This window comes from Capricornis sumatraensis, chromosome 1, assembly GCF_032405125.1.
Source record: "Capricornis sumatraensis isolate serow.1 chromosome 1, serow.2, whole genome shotgun sequence".
NCBI lineage: Eukaryota > Metazoa > Chordata > Mammalia > Artiodactyla > Bovidae > Capricornis > Capricornis sumatraensis.
In genome coordinates this window covers 33,250,177-33,268,462 of record NC_091069.1, presented here as the reverse complement: position 1 = coordinate 33,268,462, position 18,286 = coordinate 33,250,177, and the positions used below count along the sequence as shown (strand labels likewise).

Genomic DNA, 18,286 nt, shown 5'->3' with positions numbered 1-18,286 from the left:
GTGAAGTGTTAAGTTGCTCAGTCGTGTCAGACTCTTTTCAACTCCACAGGACTGTAATTCTCCAGCAAGAATACTGAAGTGGGCAGCCATTCCCTTCTACAGGAGACTTTTCAGACCCAGAGAACCCGGGTCTCCTGCACTGTGGGCAGATTCTTTACCATCTGAGCCATCAAGGAAGCCCAGTCTGTTTATAACTACCACAAAATTATGTATTCTCTTTGAAATTATGTATTACTCTTGAAAAAGAGATTTTAAATGATTTTACTCTTTTAAAAGTCTGTATTTCCAGCTTCTCTAATATAATGTACTGGAAAGAATATGGGCTTGAATCTGAGGGCCCTGGATTAATAATTCCGGTTTCACCACCTACTAGCTAGCTGTATGACCTTCTTGGCTCAATTACCTAATGTTTCTAATCCTCAATTTTCTGATTAGCAAAATGGGGATATACACATTTCCTCAGAGGATTATTGTGAGAATGAACTGAAATAACATACAGGCATACCTCATTTTATTGCATTTCACTTTACTGTGCCTCAAAGACACTGTTCATTTTTACAAACTGAAGAGGCTGTGGCAACCCTGCATCAAGTAAGTCTACTGGCATTTTTCCAACATGCTGTGTGCATGCATGGCCTTTTAAAAATCATCTACTAAAAACAGATCACGGCAGTTACGTGAGAAAACATAACCGACAAATAGCAAAGAGAATAAGCCAAGCTGTAATAGTACTCCATGGTGCATTTCAAAATTTACAAAACAACATACGCACAACTGTACTGCATATATCATGCAATACCAGGCAGACATACTGACACCATTGCTTTCATTTACACATCTTCCTGAAAGAAGAAAAAATTAACAAAATTTTGAACTCAGTAAATTTGCCAAAATTCAATAGAAGATCAGGAAAAAGGCAAAATGTTCAAAGAAACAGTCCATTCAGCAGAAACAGTTTTATGGAGCTATAGTTTCCAAGGGAAACTGAATGCCAAAGATGAGAATATTACCTGAGACTGAGGAAAGTTCTGAAACGGTAAACTGTGCTTAACTAAATCACTACGGGAGTTGGAAATCATCATTTAATAGGAAGACCACAACTTACAGCAAAGAGTGAGAGCATTCCTCACCAATGACTTAAACAATGCCTGCTAAAAAGCATAACCTAGAAAAAAGTGAAAGTCTGTTCAAGAAAATATGTGTTGGGGTCTAAAGAAATTTCAAATTACTTGTGTTAAAAAAAAAAAGTCCTATAATTTGTGGCACCTACATATAGACATCTTAATAAAGAAAATTTTTCAGAAAAGAAATTGAAGAAAAAGTAGAGGTGGAAGTCATGTTATTATAGTAAAGAAATTATTGTACTGAATTTATAGTTTATAAATTATACATATTTATAGTTATGAACTTATCAGGTTAACACTGAAATTATTTTTATTCCCTGAAGCACACATTAACCATTAGTCACATATACAAGGAAACAGTCCACATTTTGCTTATACCTGTTATACAATACTTTAATTATAATATCTTACTGTACAGACAAATACAAACTGCTAAACCCTGTCTGACTTACCCAAAAAGCCCACTACTATTAAGGGAGTCATATTAAGAGCATGGCTGACTTCCTGAAAGTCATCATAGATATTAGCTATAAGCTAGTTTCATTAAGATGCTCTTTATGGTCCTGACATTCACACATCTGTGCAGACCCTTCTTGAATCCATGTAAAACAGAAATTATTTCTGTAAATGTTTCATTCAATATGAAAAAAAAAAAAATCCTTATATTTATCCCCCGAACTAGTTCACTCACATTTCAAAAGATAACCCTTCAACAATCCTAATACTTGAGAGTTAGTGAATAAATCTCAAATTTACCTTATCCACTCATAATTTTGTTTGGATTATATTCACCCTCAGGCTTCACTTTTCCATCAGTGCATCCCAATTTTTAAAAAAAATTTAATACAAGAAATAATTTCATATTATAATAAGTCTTTCAACTATTATCTTGTACAAAAATTATTTCACAGAAGTTAAGCTCTGATTAGGCATACATAAGGCACAAAAGCTCATTTTTCCAATATCTCCAAAATATATCAAAGTTTCTACCTTGACAAAGACTACTGAAAATAAAAACTTCTTCACAGGAATTCCCTAGCAGTTCAGTGGTGGGTAGGACTTGGAGCTTTCACTGCTGAGGCCCAGGTTCAACCCCTGGTCAGAGAACTAAGATCCAGAATATCCAGCAAGCCATGTGGGTTGCCCCCAAAATAAAAAAAGAACATCTTCTCATTGGCCATAATCATCAGTTCACAAATCTGAAACTGTAGGGACTTCCCTGGTTGTCCAATGGCTAAGACTCCTCAATTCCACGGCAGGGGGCCCGTGTTGGATCCTTGGTCAGGGAACTAGATCCCAAAAGCTACAACCAAGAGTTCACATGCCACAACTAAAGATCCCAGGTGCTGCAACTAAGACCCGGAGTAGCCAAAAAAGAAACACATAAAATTTAAAAATCTGTAACTGTGCTGTACAGTAATACAATCTTTAATCTTTGTTAGAGTTTTCAGGTTTCCTGCCTAAAATGTCTATCTGGTCTCGTTACTGCTGGCTGGACCTGTCACCTACATAACAGCAAAAGTCTGCTGCTTCTTCTGAGTCTAAAACAGAGTTAAAAATCAAAAGTCAGTAAGGCACTAAGAAAACACCAAGTACTGTGTGTGGCTTTAATTTAGCGGATTTCTAAGTATACTATATATTTTGGGTCTGGATTATGTTCAGAGTTGATGAAAGCTTAGTCTCTAGATACATGTAAGTGTTACTAACTGACTTTAAAATTCTACATCTTAAGAAAAAATTCTTTCTTTCTTGAGGTATAGCAAGCGTAACTTTGTAAGATAAGGGAACAAAATAGAAAAATGAGGTGTCTTAGAGGGCATAAAGCTTGTATTTCCCACAAATATAAAATGTCTTAGAAGACCAGCAAGTAGTGTTATATTGGTGCACTTTTTCAAAATTCTCCACTATAGCTGAAACTCCACAAGGACAGGCATCACTACTCGCCACTGAATCCATGGTGACTGACACACTGTAAAACCTCAGCAGCAATTGCAAAGGCTTGTAATTTAATTTTCTACTTTATTTTTGAAAAGTGACTATGTTCCCCTTGACATACAGATCTTCAATCTACTTTGAACCAGACACCACATCATATACAAAATAAACTCCCTAAAGAGACATAAAAGCAAATGCTGAAAAATACTGGCAATTGGTCAATCTAAAGGAAGGATGTAAGGGGATTCATTACAGTAAATATCTTTTCTGTAGGTCTGATATTTTCCAAAAGAATAAAGTTTTTGGAACTCTTACTTAAGCAAAGAGCTGACATTTGAACAATCATTTTGATTTACATTTACCTTTCATAGCACTCTTGGAGAAGGAAATGGCAACCCCTCCATTATTCTTGCCTGGAAAATCCCATCGACACAGGAGCCTGGCAGGTTACAGTCCATGCGGTCGCAAAGAGTCAGACACGGCTGAATGACTTCGCTTCTTCCATAGCACTCTAGCCCATTTATTATCCTGAGTATATATCCCCACATACAAAAATATGCAGAGACAAACTACTGGATTTTTAAAAATTCACACATATCCATTAATGTCTAATTTAAGGAAGTCAAAGCCATTTTAGTAAGACAATAATATATAAAGAGGTAAAATACTCACACTGTACCAGTAGGTTTCAAACCAGCTAAAAATCGAGAGGGAGATACCTTGTCATTCAAAGCCAAGTGCTGCAGTATATAGGACACACTGCAATCCTCTGGCAGATTATGAGTTTGCTGAATCATTTGTTAGTATTTTATAAAACAGTATATACGTCAAGAGAAAAAGACTGAAGTTGAAAACTAGAGTCATATTCTGTTCAAAAAGCAAAAAATACTCCTCCCTCTCCTGAAGTAAATCAACGAAGATTATATTATATGTCTTTAAAAATAAGAATATATTATACATCTAAATTAAACTTCTTTCCTTTTAAATTTATTTAGCTGCACTGGGTCTCAGCTGAGGCATGTGAACTCACCCAGGATGTGGCACCCGGGATCTAGTTCCCTGACCAGGAATTGAACCTGGGCCTCCTGCAGTAGGAGTGCGGAATCTCAGCCACTGGACCACCAGAGAAGTCCCCAAAGCTCTTTCAGCTGTTTTGAATGCTGATTCCCTACATTTATCTAACTATTTTAAATAACAAAAATATCTGTATTTTGACAACAGACTGGATATTTATAAAAACAGTAGCAAAGTTATCATTCATCCATAATTTTACTGGATGTTATCCATTAAAAAGTGGAGTTGAAAATCATTTGGAGTCAAAAATTACTTCAAATTCCAGTTAAACTAGAGGAGAAAGATCTTTCTCATCCTTCTCTCCAAAGTCACACCAAAACATTAAGGGAAAAAAAATATATAGCTTACCTTGATTTCAATAACAGACATTGTAATTAACCACAACAGATGAAGAAGTTTATGACCTTAGAACCCACTGAAGAAGATACCAATGAGGAGCAAGCCAATTCATGTCTCATTGGAGGTATCAGGTACCAGACAGAAAGTGAAAGTGAAAATCACTCAGTTGTGTCTGACTCTTTGCAACCCCATGGACTATACAATGTACCGAATTTCCAAGGCCAGAATACTGGAGTGGGTAGCTGTTCCCTTCTCCAGGGCATTTTCCCAACCCAGGGATCAAACCCAGCTATCCCACATTGCAGGCAGATTCTTTACCAGCTGAGCCACCAGGAAAGCCCAACAGAAAGTGAGGGCTTGATTAAAGGTTTATAAAGACAGCCTCCATTTCACATAACCAGATATTACTACTCCACTTACAGCACGAGTCTAAAGGTTTATTCTCTAGAAAATCTGAAACTGACATACTCTGAATTTAAAAACAAGAAGCCCACTGGAGTGTGGAGATGAAACTAAAACCAGGGAGATTAAAAAGCCCCACCCATGCTCACCAACATCTTTCAACCACTTCCTTTTTTTCCATTAAAAAAAAAAAAAACAACCGTATTGAAGCATAGCTGATTCAGGAACCCATTGTATACCCCGAAAACACCAATCATCAGCAAAAGGCCTATAAAATAAAATATAGAATAAAACAAACATTGGGGGAGAGGGCAGAGGGTAGGCATGGAAAACTTGAAGGAAAAAGAGTCAAAAAATAAAATGTTGAAATAAAGTCTTCAGAAATCTCCCAGGAAGAATGAATTAGCAAAGCTAGAAACAGAAAATTATATGATCAATTAGGAAGTCCAAAATCCAACTAAAAATGGAAAATAAAAAGGAAGAAAATCATAGGAGGGAAAAAAGCAAGAAAACTTGAAGTTAAGAACCTGTAAAGACCCACCGAATACTGAGGATGGATTTATCTGAAAAAACAAATGACCTACCCACTGAGGTACATAATCTGTTACCAAGAATTCAAAACACTGAAAAACCTAAAAATCTGCAGAGATAAATGAGGCCAGAAATAATGGGTAAAAAATTAGAATGGTATTGGACTTGCCAGCAACATCAGAAAGGAACTAAAAGACAGATTTTCAACATTCTAAGGGAAAACGTTATTTTCAAACAAGAACCCTAAGCCCTGTCAAACTTTTAATTGAGTCAAAGAATTTAGACATTGTCAAACATGGGTGGTTGTCTTAGGAGGCTTTACAAACAGCTAAGAGAAGAGAAGAGAAGCGAAAAGCAAGGGAGAAAGGTAAAGACATATAGAGTTGAACGGAGAGTTCCAGACAATAGCAAGTATAGATAAGAAAGCCATCTTAAGAGAACACTGCAAAGAGAAAAACAACAGAATGCAAAAGACTAGCGATCTCTTCAAGAAAATTAGAAATTAGAAATACCAAAGGAACATTTCATGCAAGGATGGGCATGATAAAGAACAGAAACAGTAAGGACCTAACAGAGGCAGAAGAGATTAAGAAAAGGTGGGAAGAATACACAGAAGAACTACACAAAAAAAGTTTTAAGTGACCTGGATAACCATGATGGTGTGGTCACTCACCTAGAGTCAGACATCCTGTGAAGTCAAGTGGGCCTTAGGAAGCATTACTACAAACAAAGCTAGTGAAGGTGATGGAATTCCAGCTGAGCTATTCTAAATCCTAAAAGATGATGCTGTGAAACTGCTACACTCAATACGTCCGAAAATTTGGAAAATTCAGCAGTGGCCACCAGACTGAAAAGGGCCAGTTTTCATTCCAATCCCAAAGAAGGACAGTGCCAAAGAATGTTCAATCTACCATACGACTGCAGTCATTTCACACACTAGCAAGGTAATGCTCAAAATCCTTCAAGCTATACTTCAGCAGTACATGAACCTCTGAGAACTTCCAGATGTACAAACTGGGATTAGAAAAAGCAGAAATATCCGAGATCAAATTGTCAACATTCTTTGGATCATAGAGAAAGCAAGGGAATTCCAGAAAAACATCTATTTCCACTTCACTGACTTCGTTAAAGCTGTTGATTTTGTGGATAATAACAAACAGTGGAAAATTCTTCAAGAGACAGGAATACCAGACCACCTTAGCTGTCTCTGGAGAAACTCGTATACAGGTCAAGAAGCAACCGTTAGAACCAGACATGAAACAGACTGGTTCAAAATCGGGAAAGGAGTTTATCAAGGCTGTATACTGCCATCCTACTTATTTAACTTATGTGCAGAGTACATCATGCCAAATGCCAGGCTGGATGAATCACAAGCTGGCATCAATATTGCTGGGGAAAATATCAACAACCTCAGACATGTAGATGATACCATTCTAATGGCAGAAAGTGAAGAGGAACTAAACAGCCTTTTGATGAAGGTGAAAGAAGAGTGAAAAAGCTGGCTTTAAAACTCAACATTCAAAAAAAAACTAAGATCATGGCATCCAGTCTCATCACTTCACGACAAGCAGAAAGGAAAAAAATGGAAAACAGTGACAGATTTTATTGTCTTGGGTCCAAAATCACTGTGGACAGTGACTGTAGCCATGATTATCAAAAGATCCTTGCTCCTTGAAGGAAAGCTAAGACAAACCTAGACAGCATATTAAAAAAGCAGAGACATCACTTTGCTGACAAAAGTCTGTATAGTCAAATCTATGATTTTTCCAGTAGTCATGTACAGATATGAGAGTTGGACCATGAATAAGGCTGAGTGCTGAAGAATTGATGCTTTCGAATTGTGGTGCTGGAGAAGACTCTTGAGAGTCCCTTGGACTGCAAGAAGATCAAGCCAGTCAATTCTAAAGGAAATCAACCCTTAACATTCATTGGAAGAACTTATGCTGAAGCTTTAATCCTTTGGCCACCTGATGCAAAGAGCCAACTCATAGGAAAAGACCCTGATGCTGGGAAAGATTGAGGGCAGGAAGCAAAGAGAGAGGCAGAGAATGAGATGGTTGGACAGGATCACTGATTCAATGCACATGAGTTTGAGCAAACTCCTGGCACGCTGCACTCCATGGGGTTGCAAAGAATCGGACACAGCTTAGCGACTAAACAGGGACTTCCCTGGTGGCTTAGACAGTAAAGCGTCTGCCTACAATGCAGGAGACCTGGGTTCAATCCCTGGGTCAGGAAGATCTCCTGGAGAAGGAGATGGCAACCCACTCCAGTATTCTTGCCTGGAAAATCCCATGGACGGAGGAGCCTGCCAGGCTACAGTCCATGGGGTCGCAAAGAGTCAGACACGCAACTAACAACAAATACGGGAATTCTCAAGACTTCCCTTGTGGTCCACTGGCTAAGAATCTGCATTGCAATGCAAGGGACACAGGTTCGATCTCTGGTCAGGGAAGATCCCATATGCTGTGGGGCAACTAGGCCTACGCGCCACAACCACTGAGCCCCCAAGCCACAACTGGAGAGTCCATGCACGACAAAGAAAGATCCTGCATGACAAAACAAAGATCTATCGTGTTGTTAAGACCCAACACAGTTAAGTAAATACAAATAAACATGGGAAGTCTCAAAAAATTTCCTTTGCCATATACCCTTTTTGTAAGAAGCTACTATGACCCAAAGCAATAAACCAGCAGTCTCTCACATGAGAGATGCTAAGGGAACTGAAGCAGGAAGGAGAAAGACGTAGAAGAGAGGTATCCAGGAAAAAAACATCAATAATCTCTAACGGTCTGTCTGTGCAGAAATTCATTTTGAGAGGTTGTTGGAAGATGTAGGAAGACTTGATAATGCATAAAGGAAATAAATCAAATAAAGAGAATTTTTAACATCAGAGAAAAGGAAACAGAGTTGTAACAGACTACTTGGTTTTAAAGGAAATATTCCCATGGGCATATTAATGTAACCACAGGGTATCAATTTAACAAAAAAATTGGGATAAACAGTGGGGTAAGATTATAAAAGGTTAAATGTTTAATATTAAATTAGTAACTCAAAAGATGTTGATATAGCATATCTTTTGAAAATAGCAATATTTAACAGAAGAGCTAGACAATGCTTCTAAAGAATAGGACTAGAAAGGGGATGAGACAGGAGACTGTTTAATTTTGTTACTATAAATCTTTTAGCAGTTTATTTAACTTCAAATATGTATATATATCATTGATAAAAATTAATTTTAAAAACCTTTCAGAAAGCAAAGAATAAATTATTACAAATAAGAGTCAATCACTAAATCAACTTTCAATCCCACAGCATCATACAGGGTATCTCTGAAGCCTTCAGAACATCTGCATCAACTGACTGACTACATGAGACTTAAAAAAAAAAAAGCCTGCACATTCAATAATGGTACTGGAGCAACTAGATACCATCATAAGCAAGATAAAAGAACCTCAACCTAAACTTCATACCACAATGCAAAAACTAACTCAAAATATATTATAGGCTCACATGTAAAACATAAAACTTTTACCAAACAAAAATGGGAAAAGATCTTCAGTGTCTAGAACTAGACAGAGTTCTTAGACACCAAAACATGACCTATGAAAAGAAAAATTAATAAATTCAACTTCATCCAAATTTAAAATTTTTGCTGTGTGAAAGCCCACATGGGGACTTCCCTGGTGGTCCAGTGGTTAAGAATCTGCCTTCCAATACAGGGGACATGGGTTTGATCCATGGTGAGGGAACTAAGAGCCCACATGTCGCAGGGCATTTAACCCCTAACCCCACGTGCCACAACTACTCACCATGTATTGTAGTTGAGAAGTAGGGAGAAGCCCATATGCCACAACTAAGGCCTGATGCAGCAAAATAACTGAATAAATATAATTCACCCACCTACCCCACCCCCGGAAAAAAGGCCATATGAAGAAGGAAAAAAACAAACTATAGAGACTGGAAGAAAATATTTGCAAACCACATGTTCAACAATGGACTAGTACTTAAAATGTATAAAGAACTTTCAAAACAGGAAAAAAACAAACAAAAAAGGAACCAATCCAATCAAGAGAACGGGCAACTGACATGATCAGATATCTCAGCAGAGAATATACTGACGGCAGATGGGAACACAGAAACAGTTTTCAACACCTCTGGCCATCAGGGAAATGCAAATTAAAACCACAATGAGATTACTACTACACATTTACCAGAATAGCTAAAATACAAAAGAGCACCACCACCAAATACTTGTGAAGATACAGAGAAACTAGATCACTCACAAACTACTGTGAGCCTATAAAATAGTATAGTCACTCTAGAAAGAGTTTGGTATTATGAAACTAAACACGCAGTTACCATACTGACCCAGTAACTGCACACTTGGGCATTTATTCCCGAGAAATGAACATTTATAATCACACAAAATCATCTACATTAAAATTCCTATCAGTTTTATTTACAACAGGCAAAAATGAGAATCACCTCCGGTGTTTCTCAATGGGTGAGTGGTTAACTGCAGGGAGTGCATACCATGAAATGCTACTCAGCAGTAAAAGAACTACTGGTGCACACAACTTGGATGAATTGCCAAGGCATTAAGCCAGCTGAATAAAAGCAAATCCCAAAAAGTTACAACCTATTGATACCATTTATATTATATTTGTGAATAACAAAACTTTATAAATAGGGAACAAATTTTTTGAGGGGGGGAACAGGGTATAGTTAAAAAAGAACACAAAGGATCCTTGTCCCTTGGAACTGTTCAGCATCTTGACTGTGGTGGTGGCAAAATGAACCTACAAAAGTTACAAAATTGCTGAGAATTTAATATACACAAACAAAATGAGTACAAGTAAAACTAGAGAAATCTGAATAAGACTGGTGTGCTGTGCCAGAGGACAATATCCTGGTTGTGATACTATAGTTTCACAAAATGTTACCATTAGGAGAACTGGGCAAAGTGCACAAGGGATCCTTCTGTATTATTTTTCACAACTGCATGTGAATCTACAATTGCCTTAATAAAAACATCAATTTAAAAAAGCCTGCATAAGCATTGCCATTGATATGAAAGACAAATCAACACTGCTCTCTGTTCTGATTTTGATACGTTGTACTTTTTGGGTCTCCAGAATAATGGTTTTTTCCCATTTTCTAATGTTTTACAACCTTGGATGGCTCTGTTTCTGGGTCATGCTGGAAACTTAGTATTCCATCACCAGTTGCTCTTTTCCTCAAAAATATGATTTTTCATCTCTGGAAAGAAGGATAAATATCAAGCAATCACTTTTGCTAAAGTATACGGTACTATCTTCAAACAAAAATTTATTTCTCATTTGAAATTTCCCTTCAGATGAGTTTTCTTCACCAAAATTTTATTCTAATCACCATTTTAAATTCCTCTTCTTATAATCTAAATTGAAGAATTTACCCCACTAACCTCCAATATTCACCTCTTTGAAGGCAGCAAAACCTTTGAAAGACTTTTATAGTCTTAGGGTTCACACAATGTTCTCAACGCTCTCTATAGCTTTTACACTCTTCCTTTATGACCGAACCATCTCCATAAACAGTGTTCCCATGAAGATTCTTAGAGACACACAAACTTATATTTTTTGCTAAATAACGGTCTCTTATTTGTAAATCAACACTCAAAAAGCCCCTATTTCTCTGTTAAACTGCTACCACAGAACTAACCGGGCAATTCTCTACTGCTAATTGAAACAAATTGTCAGTATTTCTATCATTTTTTACTTTTTAGAAACCAAACAGGAACATCAATCAGTATTTCCTTTGCCAATTCGTGTCTACTATTATACACCATAATGCAAAGAGCCAACTCACTGGAAAAGATCCTAAGATCTTTTGGAAAGGTTGAGGGCAAGAGGAGAAGGGGGCGACAGAGGATGAGATGATTGGATAGCATCACCAACCCAAAGGACACGAGTGTGAGCAAACTCTGGGAGACAGTGAAGCACACGTTAGCCTAGCAGGCTGCAGTCCATGGGGTCATAAAGAGTTGGACACAACTTAGTAACTGAACAACAACATTATTAGCTCAGGTCTGCTGTATTATGCTTTGTTTGCAAAGGACAAGTACCCTGAACAGACCCCTTGATATTTGGTGCTGAGACTTGTTAACTTTCCCACTTCTGTCAAAACGACTGCAACTCCACTTTTCAAATACAAATTGATGAGTAGGAGAATGACCTTATCCTTAATTTTTTCAAACAAAACAATGACATTCTCAGGATGAGAAACACAGTGATGAACAGGATTGTATCTGGATTTTAGTCAAAACTCCACTAATTAGCCATATAATCTTTTGGCTTCTCTGGTGGCTCAGATGGTAAAGAATCTGCCTGCAATACAGGAGACTGTGGTTCGATCTCTGAGTGGGAAAGCTCCTTTTTGGAGAATTCCATGGACAGAGGAGCCCAGTGGGTTACAGTCCATGGGGTCACAAAGAGTCAGACACGACTGGGTGACTGACACTTTCACTTTCTCACCTCATCAGTCTGTTTTCTGACTTGAAATTCACTGCAGAGTTCTTTCCTATATTAATATTCTAAGGGGTTCTATATGGAGACACAAAACAAAAAGACAAACCTGCCTTTAGTATCTGAAATTACAGCCAGTAATACTAAGCATGGGAAAGTACCTTAAAGGATCCTCTTGACTCAAAGACCCCCAGTTAACAGTAGCTATCACATGAAACAGTGCCAGGGCTGTCTGAGATTAAATGCTCTTTTAGAGAGCTGCATCAACTGTCGAAGGGTGTTTTGGGTTTGTTTTTCTTTTTTGGTAGTAAAATATACTGAACATAAAATTGACATTTAACCACTTTTTAAATTGCAGTTTAAAAGAAAAAAAAAAACACATAAAATAAAAATTTACCAACCTAACCAGTGTTAAGTGTATAGTGCAGGAGTGTCAAGTATATCCTCAATGAGATGCAACAGAATTCCAAAGTTACTTCATCTCACAAAACTAAAACTATACCCGTTAAACAACTCCCCATTTCCCCCTCCTCCCAGTCCCTGGGAGACTATCAACCTACCTTCTACAATTCTACTTTGTTCCTAGGAATTTGAAACTTTAAATATCTCATGTACTTGGAATCATGCAGTATTTGTCTTTTTGTATATATTAACCATTTCTAAGTATACAATTCAGTGGCACTAAATATATTCCCATTGCTGTACAAACATGACCACTATTCATCTCCACAACTTTTTCATCCTTCTAAACTGAAACTCTGTACCCTTTAAGCAGTAATTCCCCATTAACCGAAATTTTGTACCCATTAGGAAATAACTTCCCATTACCCAGTCCCTGTAACGACTATTCTACTTTCTCTATGAACTGACCTATTCCAGGTACCTGTAATACTTGTCCTTTTGTTCTGGCTTGTTTCACTTAGCACAGTGTTTTCAAAGTTTATCCATGTCGTAAAATCTATCAGAATTTCATTCCTTTTTAAGGCTGAATAATACTCCATTATATGTTATGCTACATTTTGTGTATCAATTCATTTGTCTATGGACATTTGAGTTGTTTCTATCCTTTGGCTATTGTGAATAATGCTGCTAAACAGACAGTAACAAGTGTTGGAGGATGTGGAGAAATGGAATCCTGGTGCCGTGCTAATGGAAATGTAAACACAGTGCAGCCACTGTTGAAAACGATATGGTGGTTTCTCAAACCATTTATTATCACAGAATTCACTTCTCGGTATAGACCCAAACGAACCGAAAGCGGGAACAGATAACTGCATGACAAAAGTTCAGTTCTTATGTCAGTCATCCTGATGGGTGTGAAGTAACATCGCATAATGGTTTTGATTTGCATTTCCCTTATTATTAAAAGATGGTGAACATTTTTTCATGTGTTCACTGGCCATTTGTGTACTTTCCTTGGGAAAATGGCTGGACAGTTTTAATCAATCCTAAAAATACATCTTGAAATGAAAGACATTTCTTATGTACTCTGGCATTTCTGCAGCATGAGCCACTGTCTGGGTGTCACAGCAAAGTCCAGACACATTTAAATGAAAAAGGTTTTGCTCAATTTTCTAAAAAGCAGCCTCTCCATATAAAACGGGCTCAGTTCAATAAACCGATTTTTAAATTCATGTTAGTGGAACCTACACTTCCAACATTTGGTAAAAATATGCTGAAAGACAACAAAAAGGACGCATCCACTGCCTCTCCCAGAGGCAAGAGCCTTTTCCAATTTAGTTTTTTACCTAGAACCCAGAGGTAATGCTTTTGTGACTTTGGCCAAATCAACCAATGAAATATGCTCATCCAAAAACCAGCAACTCTCTCTAGATCATATATTTAATGTTTAGAAAGTAGGTAAAGAAGAAATGTTAAAATGAAACTAGCTAATTCTAAAGGATCCTGGTTACACTGTACTTACCACCTGTCTGCCTGCCTTCATTATTTACCAAGCACCCATTAAATGCAGGGACTGTTCTAGGTGCTTAGCATCTGTCAGCAAAAAAACAAAGACAAAGCCTTCTGCCCTTGTGCAGCTTATATTCTAGTGCCCTTGAATTTCCTTTGAGATTGGTGAGTGTGGAACATACCATCATAATTTGTTTTTAAAATTCTATCTGCAGTAAATCTGACCATAAATATAACACACAACTTCTGATACAGATGTGTGGAAAAGTACATAGAAAAATTTAAATAGCCTTTGTGAGCTTTGTAAATAAGGACCATAAGCCTATAAAAATTATTTCTTCCAAGAATCAATAACCAATAAGTAACTAAAATGACTATGTCTAAAATAATGAGAGGCTACATTATACTCGAAGTTTGGCCCTTCTGAACCCCTGCAAGGTAACCACTTCCTTTCAAACCTCAAGACGTTTTAACAATCAAATGCCAACTCAAATTTCAGTATCATTCATAGAGAATGCTCTTTATTTTTTAAAAAGCAAAGCAAAACAAACAAAAGTCTTAGCCAACTGATGAAAGTTAAAATGCCCTAAAAGTAGTACATATTTTAAGTATCTCTAATCATCTGCATATTCGCCAACTGGCCAATTTATACTGTTTAGACATGCACTGTCCAAATGTGCCTAATCTGAGATGAACTGTAAAGATAACATACACACACACTAGAGAAAAGTATAAAATGTCTCAACTATTTTTAAGTTTTGATTATATAATAAAATGAGAAGACTTCAGGATAAAATGAGCTAGAAGACAGTATTAAATACTTCTTTTCCTTTTTAAATGTGGCTACTAAAAAATCTTATGTGACTCACATTATGTTTCTTTTGGATAACACTGATGTAAGACACCAGGAGACGTCTAAACATGCATATAGAGCTAATATATGCCACATGCTGGAGCTGCACTCAGAATTTTACATCCATATATTCTGTTCAACCTGTCTTAGATATCAAAATATCACACACATCAAATATTTTCGTATCAAAATATGAACATTCCAGAGTGTAAAGTGATACGTTTAGCAGAGCACTAACCAATATCTGCATGACCACTGCATACAGGGCATTCAATCCATAAAGTAACTTGTTCTGCCCCACTATAGCACATGGGGCACGTGTCCATGTATAACTGATATGCATGCACTGTGCTCCTACAGTGTGCCTGGCAGCACTTTGCTCTCATAAAATTCTCACAGCTACCTTCTGTGGTGAGTACTATTATTTACAATATTTAAAGAAAATGAAGTAGGAGAAAAGGTTAATTGACTTGTCAAACTGCCGCCAGTAACCTGTGGAACTAGGATTCCAACCCAGCAGGTGAGATCCCAAATCACCACACACTCTCACTAGTAAAAAGACTACAGGAGGGAATTCCCTAGAGCTCCATGCTTTCACTGCTGAGGGCAAGGGTTCAAACCCTGGTCTGGGAACTAAGGTCCCACAAAACTACATAAGAAGATTGTGTCATTATCTTACAGGACTGGGTTTTAGTTGTGAGTACAATAAACAACACTGCACCCATTACAAAAGGCCAAGAGTAGATGGGAGTTAATGCTTTGCTTCCTACTTTCCACTCTACCTTTCTCAACCACAGGTTAAAGCTGACCAACGTGGATGAAATCTCTGATCTTACTACAGGTTTAGTCTACACTCCCTTTTCCAGTAAGGCCCCATCCCACCCCTCTAGTTCAATTTCTACTTGTCCTTCAGACTTCATTTCAGGCGTCATCTCCATGCAAGCCTAATTTAGACTAAGCACCCCTCTCCCTGTGCCAACCCCCACTGCAGCACTGTCCACACTCTTGTGCTTCCTCTCTAGACTGCTCCTGCCATGTTCACCACTTATCTATCCCGAAAACAGTGCCTAGCGTTAGGTGCTCAGTAAATATTTGCTGAAGGATCTAACCACCTGATCCACCCAGCTACAGCTAAAAGTGGAATCTTAAAAGTAAAGTTAGTGGTAGGAAGGGCTAACCCACAGGCAGAGAACAAGTTCTAAGTCTCATGAAATCTACAACAGGTCTAGAGCGCAGTATGACATTCAGGAAACAAGAATTACAAAGACGCCCTCCCCCCAAAACAAGTAAAATCAAAATCTAGTCAAAACGATCTAATGCTAAATTTCAGTATTATCTGTTTTATGAGAATGAACTAAGTAACTGACACTTATCACAAGAAATCCAAATCATCGATTCCAAATGCTATAAATTGAGATCAGCTTAAATTCGACACTTCCCAGAGTTCAAAGAAAACTATGCTTGCTTTTTATAATCATTTCAATATAAAATTAATTACACTTAAAATGGATTTTATTGCACTTGCCCCAGTGCTGTGTACTGGTCGCCAAGTGACAGAGACAACCTCGTGTTAAGATATTTATCTTGCGAGGGAAAAAAAAGGATCACACATCCAACCCAATTTAACACAATTCGTGTAAATGACACTTAATTTTCTCCGTAGAGTTGAAAGGGACTTTCCTAGAGTCTTCCCTTTTCTTTTCCTAAACAAGAAACCGATTTAAAAGGTCAATCTTTAGCTCTTACTTTCATACTAAATAATTCTGAAACATGAGGTGAAAAGTACATTAAAAGTCCCAAGGCTATGACTTGCAAGACACTTCCCTATAAGATGCTAGTGTAAAACAGGAGGGGGAAACTTCATGTTTTCAGGTTCGAGGACAGAAACTGACCATCTCCATCAGATTACTGCTTCTGCTGATGTCTCGAAAAGCAGTGTGTGCAAACATGCCGGAGTCCCACCCCAAGCACTAAGAGCCTCCGATTGTTTGACACATCAATGGATTAGTCAACGCGGGGCAACTCACTTTTCCCTTCTAATTTACTTTAATTATTCCTTACACAAACCCTCAAGCTTACTCTAAGTTACGACCATATGGAATCTCTTTGCCCTGAAGTATAAATTCAGGTCTTTACCAAATGACCCCTACTGCTTCAACTCCAACCATCAAAATAATGCCTTACAAGTATCGTACATCTAGTAACGCCACACAAACATGGAAAAAGCCAACCCTGACGCTTAAAGAAACAGGATTCTGGAACGCTGCTAATGCTGCATATTTTGTAACAGCAGGCACTGAGCAGAGTGGGAGACTTGAGAGCAAAAGACCGGATGGAAAGCAGGGGAAGACCCCGCCCCAGAAAGCTCAATGCCGATTCAAACAGTAACTTGGTCTGTCGCTTGGAATCGGGATCACTGAAACAAAGGCGTATATTAACGGGAAGCAAGATGTCTGGAGTAAAAGGAACGGTTTGCAGCTGCAGAGATCGCACACCATCCTCCCACAGGTCTTACCTATGGTGGAAATAAAGGTGGTGTTGAAGGCATCATCCGAAAAACGAAAAAGGACGCAGGTCTTCCCCACTCCCGAGTCCCCGATCAGGAGCAGCTTGAAAAGCAGGTCGTACGTCTTCTTCGCCATTGGGAGGAGCGGCTCAGGCTCTCGCCGCCGGCGGCCCCAAGGGATCGGTCCCTCTCACTACGGCCAACTCCTCGCTCGGGCGTTCTCAGGCCGGAGGACCGGGGGGAACCGTGGGAAAAAGGACGGCTCGAGAGGGCGCGGGTGACCTAGGAACTGCCTCGTCGAGGAAGCCCCGACGGTGGCGGCGTCCGGTGCCTCCGAGGGCGGCGACCGCTGCTCCGCAGCCTCTCCCAGCCGCTCCGCCCGGTTCCGGGGAGTCGGTCGGGACAAAATGGCCTCCCCTCCCCCCTCAGGGTTGCTCGGCCGGGACGCTCCGACGGGCGAGCGAGCAGGCTCGGCCGTCGAAGGAGCGCGGTAGGCGTGAGGACAGCCTCTCTTTCCGAAGCAGCAGCTCAGCGCTTGGACGCGGCGAAGTCAGCGAAGGAGGAGCCGGAGCTGACGAGCTCAGCTACATAGCCACAGGAAACCGAGCCGCCCCGGCCAGAGCCACCTTTTCCCCGTGCCCTCTCACGCCGGCGTGCGCGCTGCCTGAGACGCACGCAAGGACGTACGCCCGCCCTCCCCTCGCGCCCTCGTCCTGCGGTCCACCCCTGCGCACGCGCGCTAGGGGGAGTGCGGGACCGCTCGGGGCGGAGAGTGGAGCTCGCTCTGGGTCTCCCAACCTCAGTCTAAGGCCCGGCGGAGATGAGAGAGGGGTGGGGCGAGAGAGGGCGAGGCCGCGGGCGCGCTCCCTGCGGCCGCCTGATAGGGTGCGGCGGCCTAACGAGCACGCCCCGCGGGGAGGGGCTGTATAGTGACCGCGCAGGCGCGGCATGCCGGCGTTACCCCGCCCCCCTCTCCGCCTTGACACCCCGGATTTTCTTCTTCCGGTTGCTCTCCGACTTCGCTGAGGATGTTTCGGGTCGCGTTTGACAAGCGTATGGAGCTGAGGGTGTTGGCGCAGCCACGGCCTTGGGTGGCCGTGTGTTT

The 18,286-nt window shown here is 39.6% G+C and overlaps 1 protein-coding gene across 1 annotated transcript in view; it reads right to left on the bottom strand.

The window, feature by feature from the left end:
• RAB10 (RAB10, member RAS oncogene family) overlaps positions 1 to 17,806 on the bottom strand; it is a 62,838-nt gene extending 45,032 nt beyond the window's left edge. The window contains exon 1 of the mRNA XM_068988724.1: positions 17,191 to 17,806. Coding sequence (XP_068844825.1) covers positions 17,191 to 17,317 — 127 coding nt within the window. The 5' untranslated portion in view covers positions 17,318 to 17,806. The remainder of the gene's footprint in view (positions 1 to 17,190) is intronic.
• Between the last annotated feature and the right edge of the window lie 480 nt (positions 17,807 to 18,286).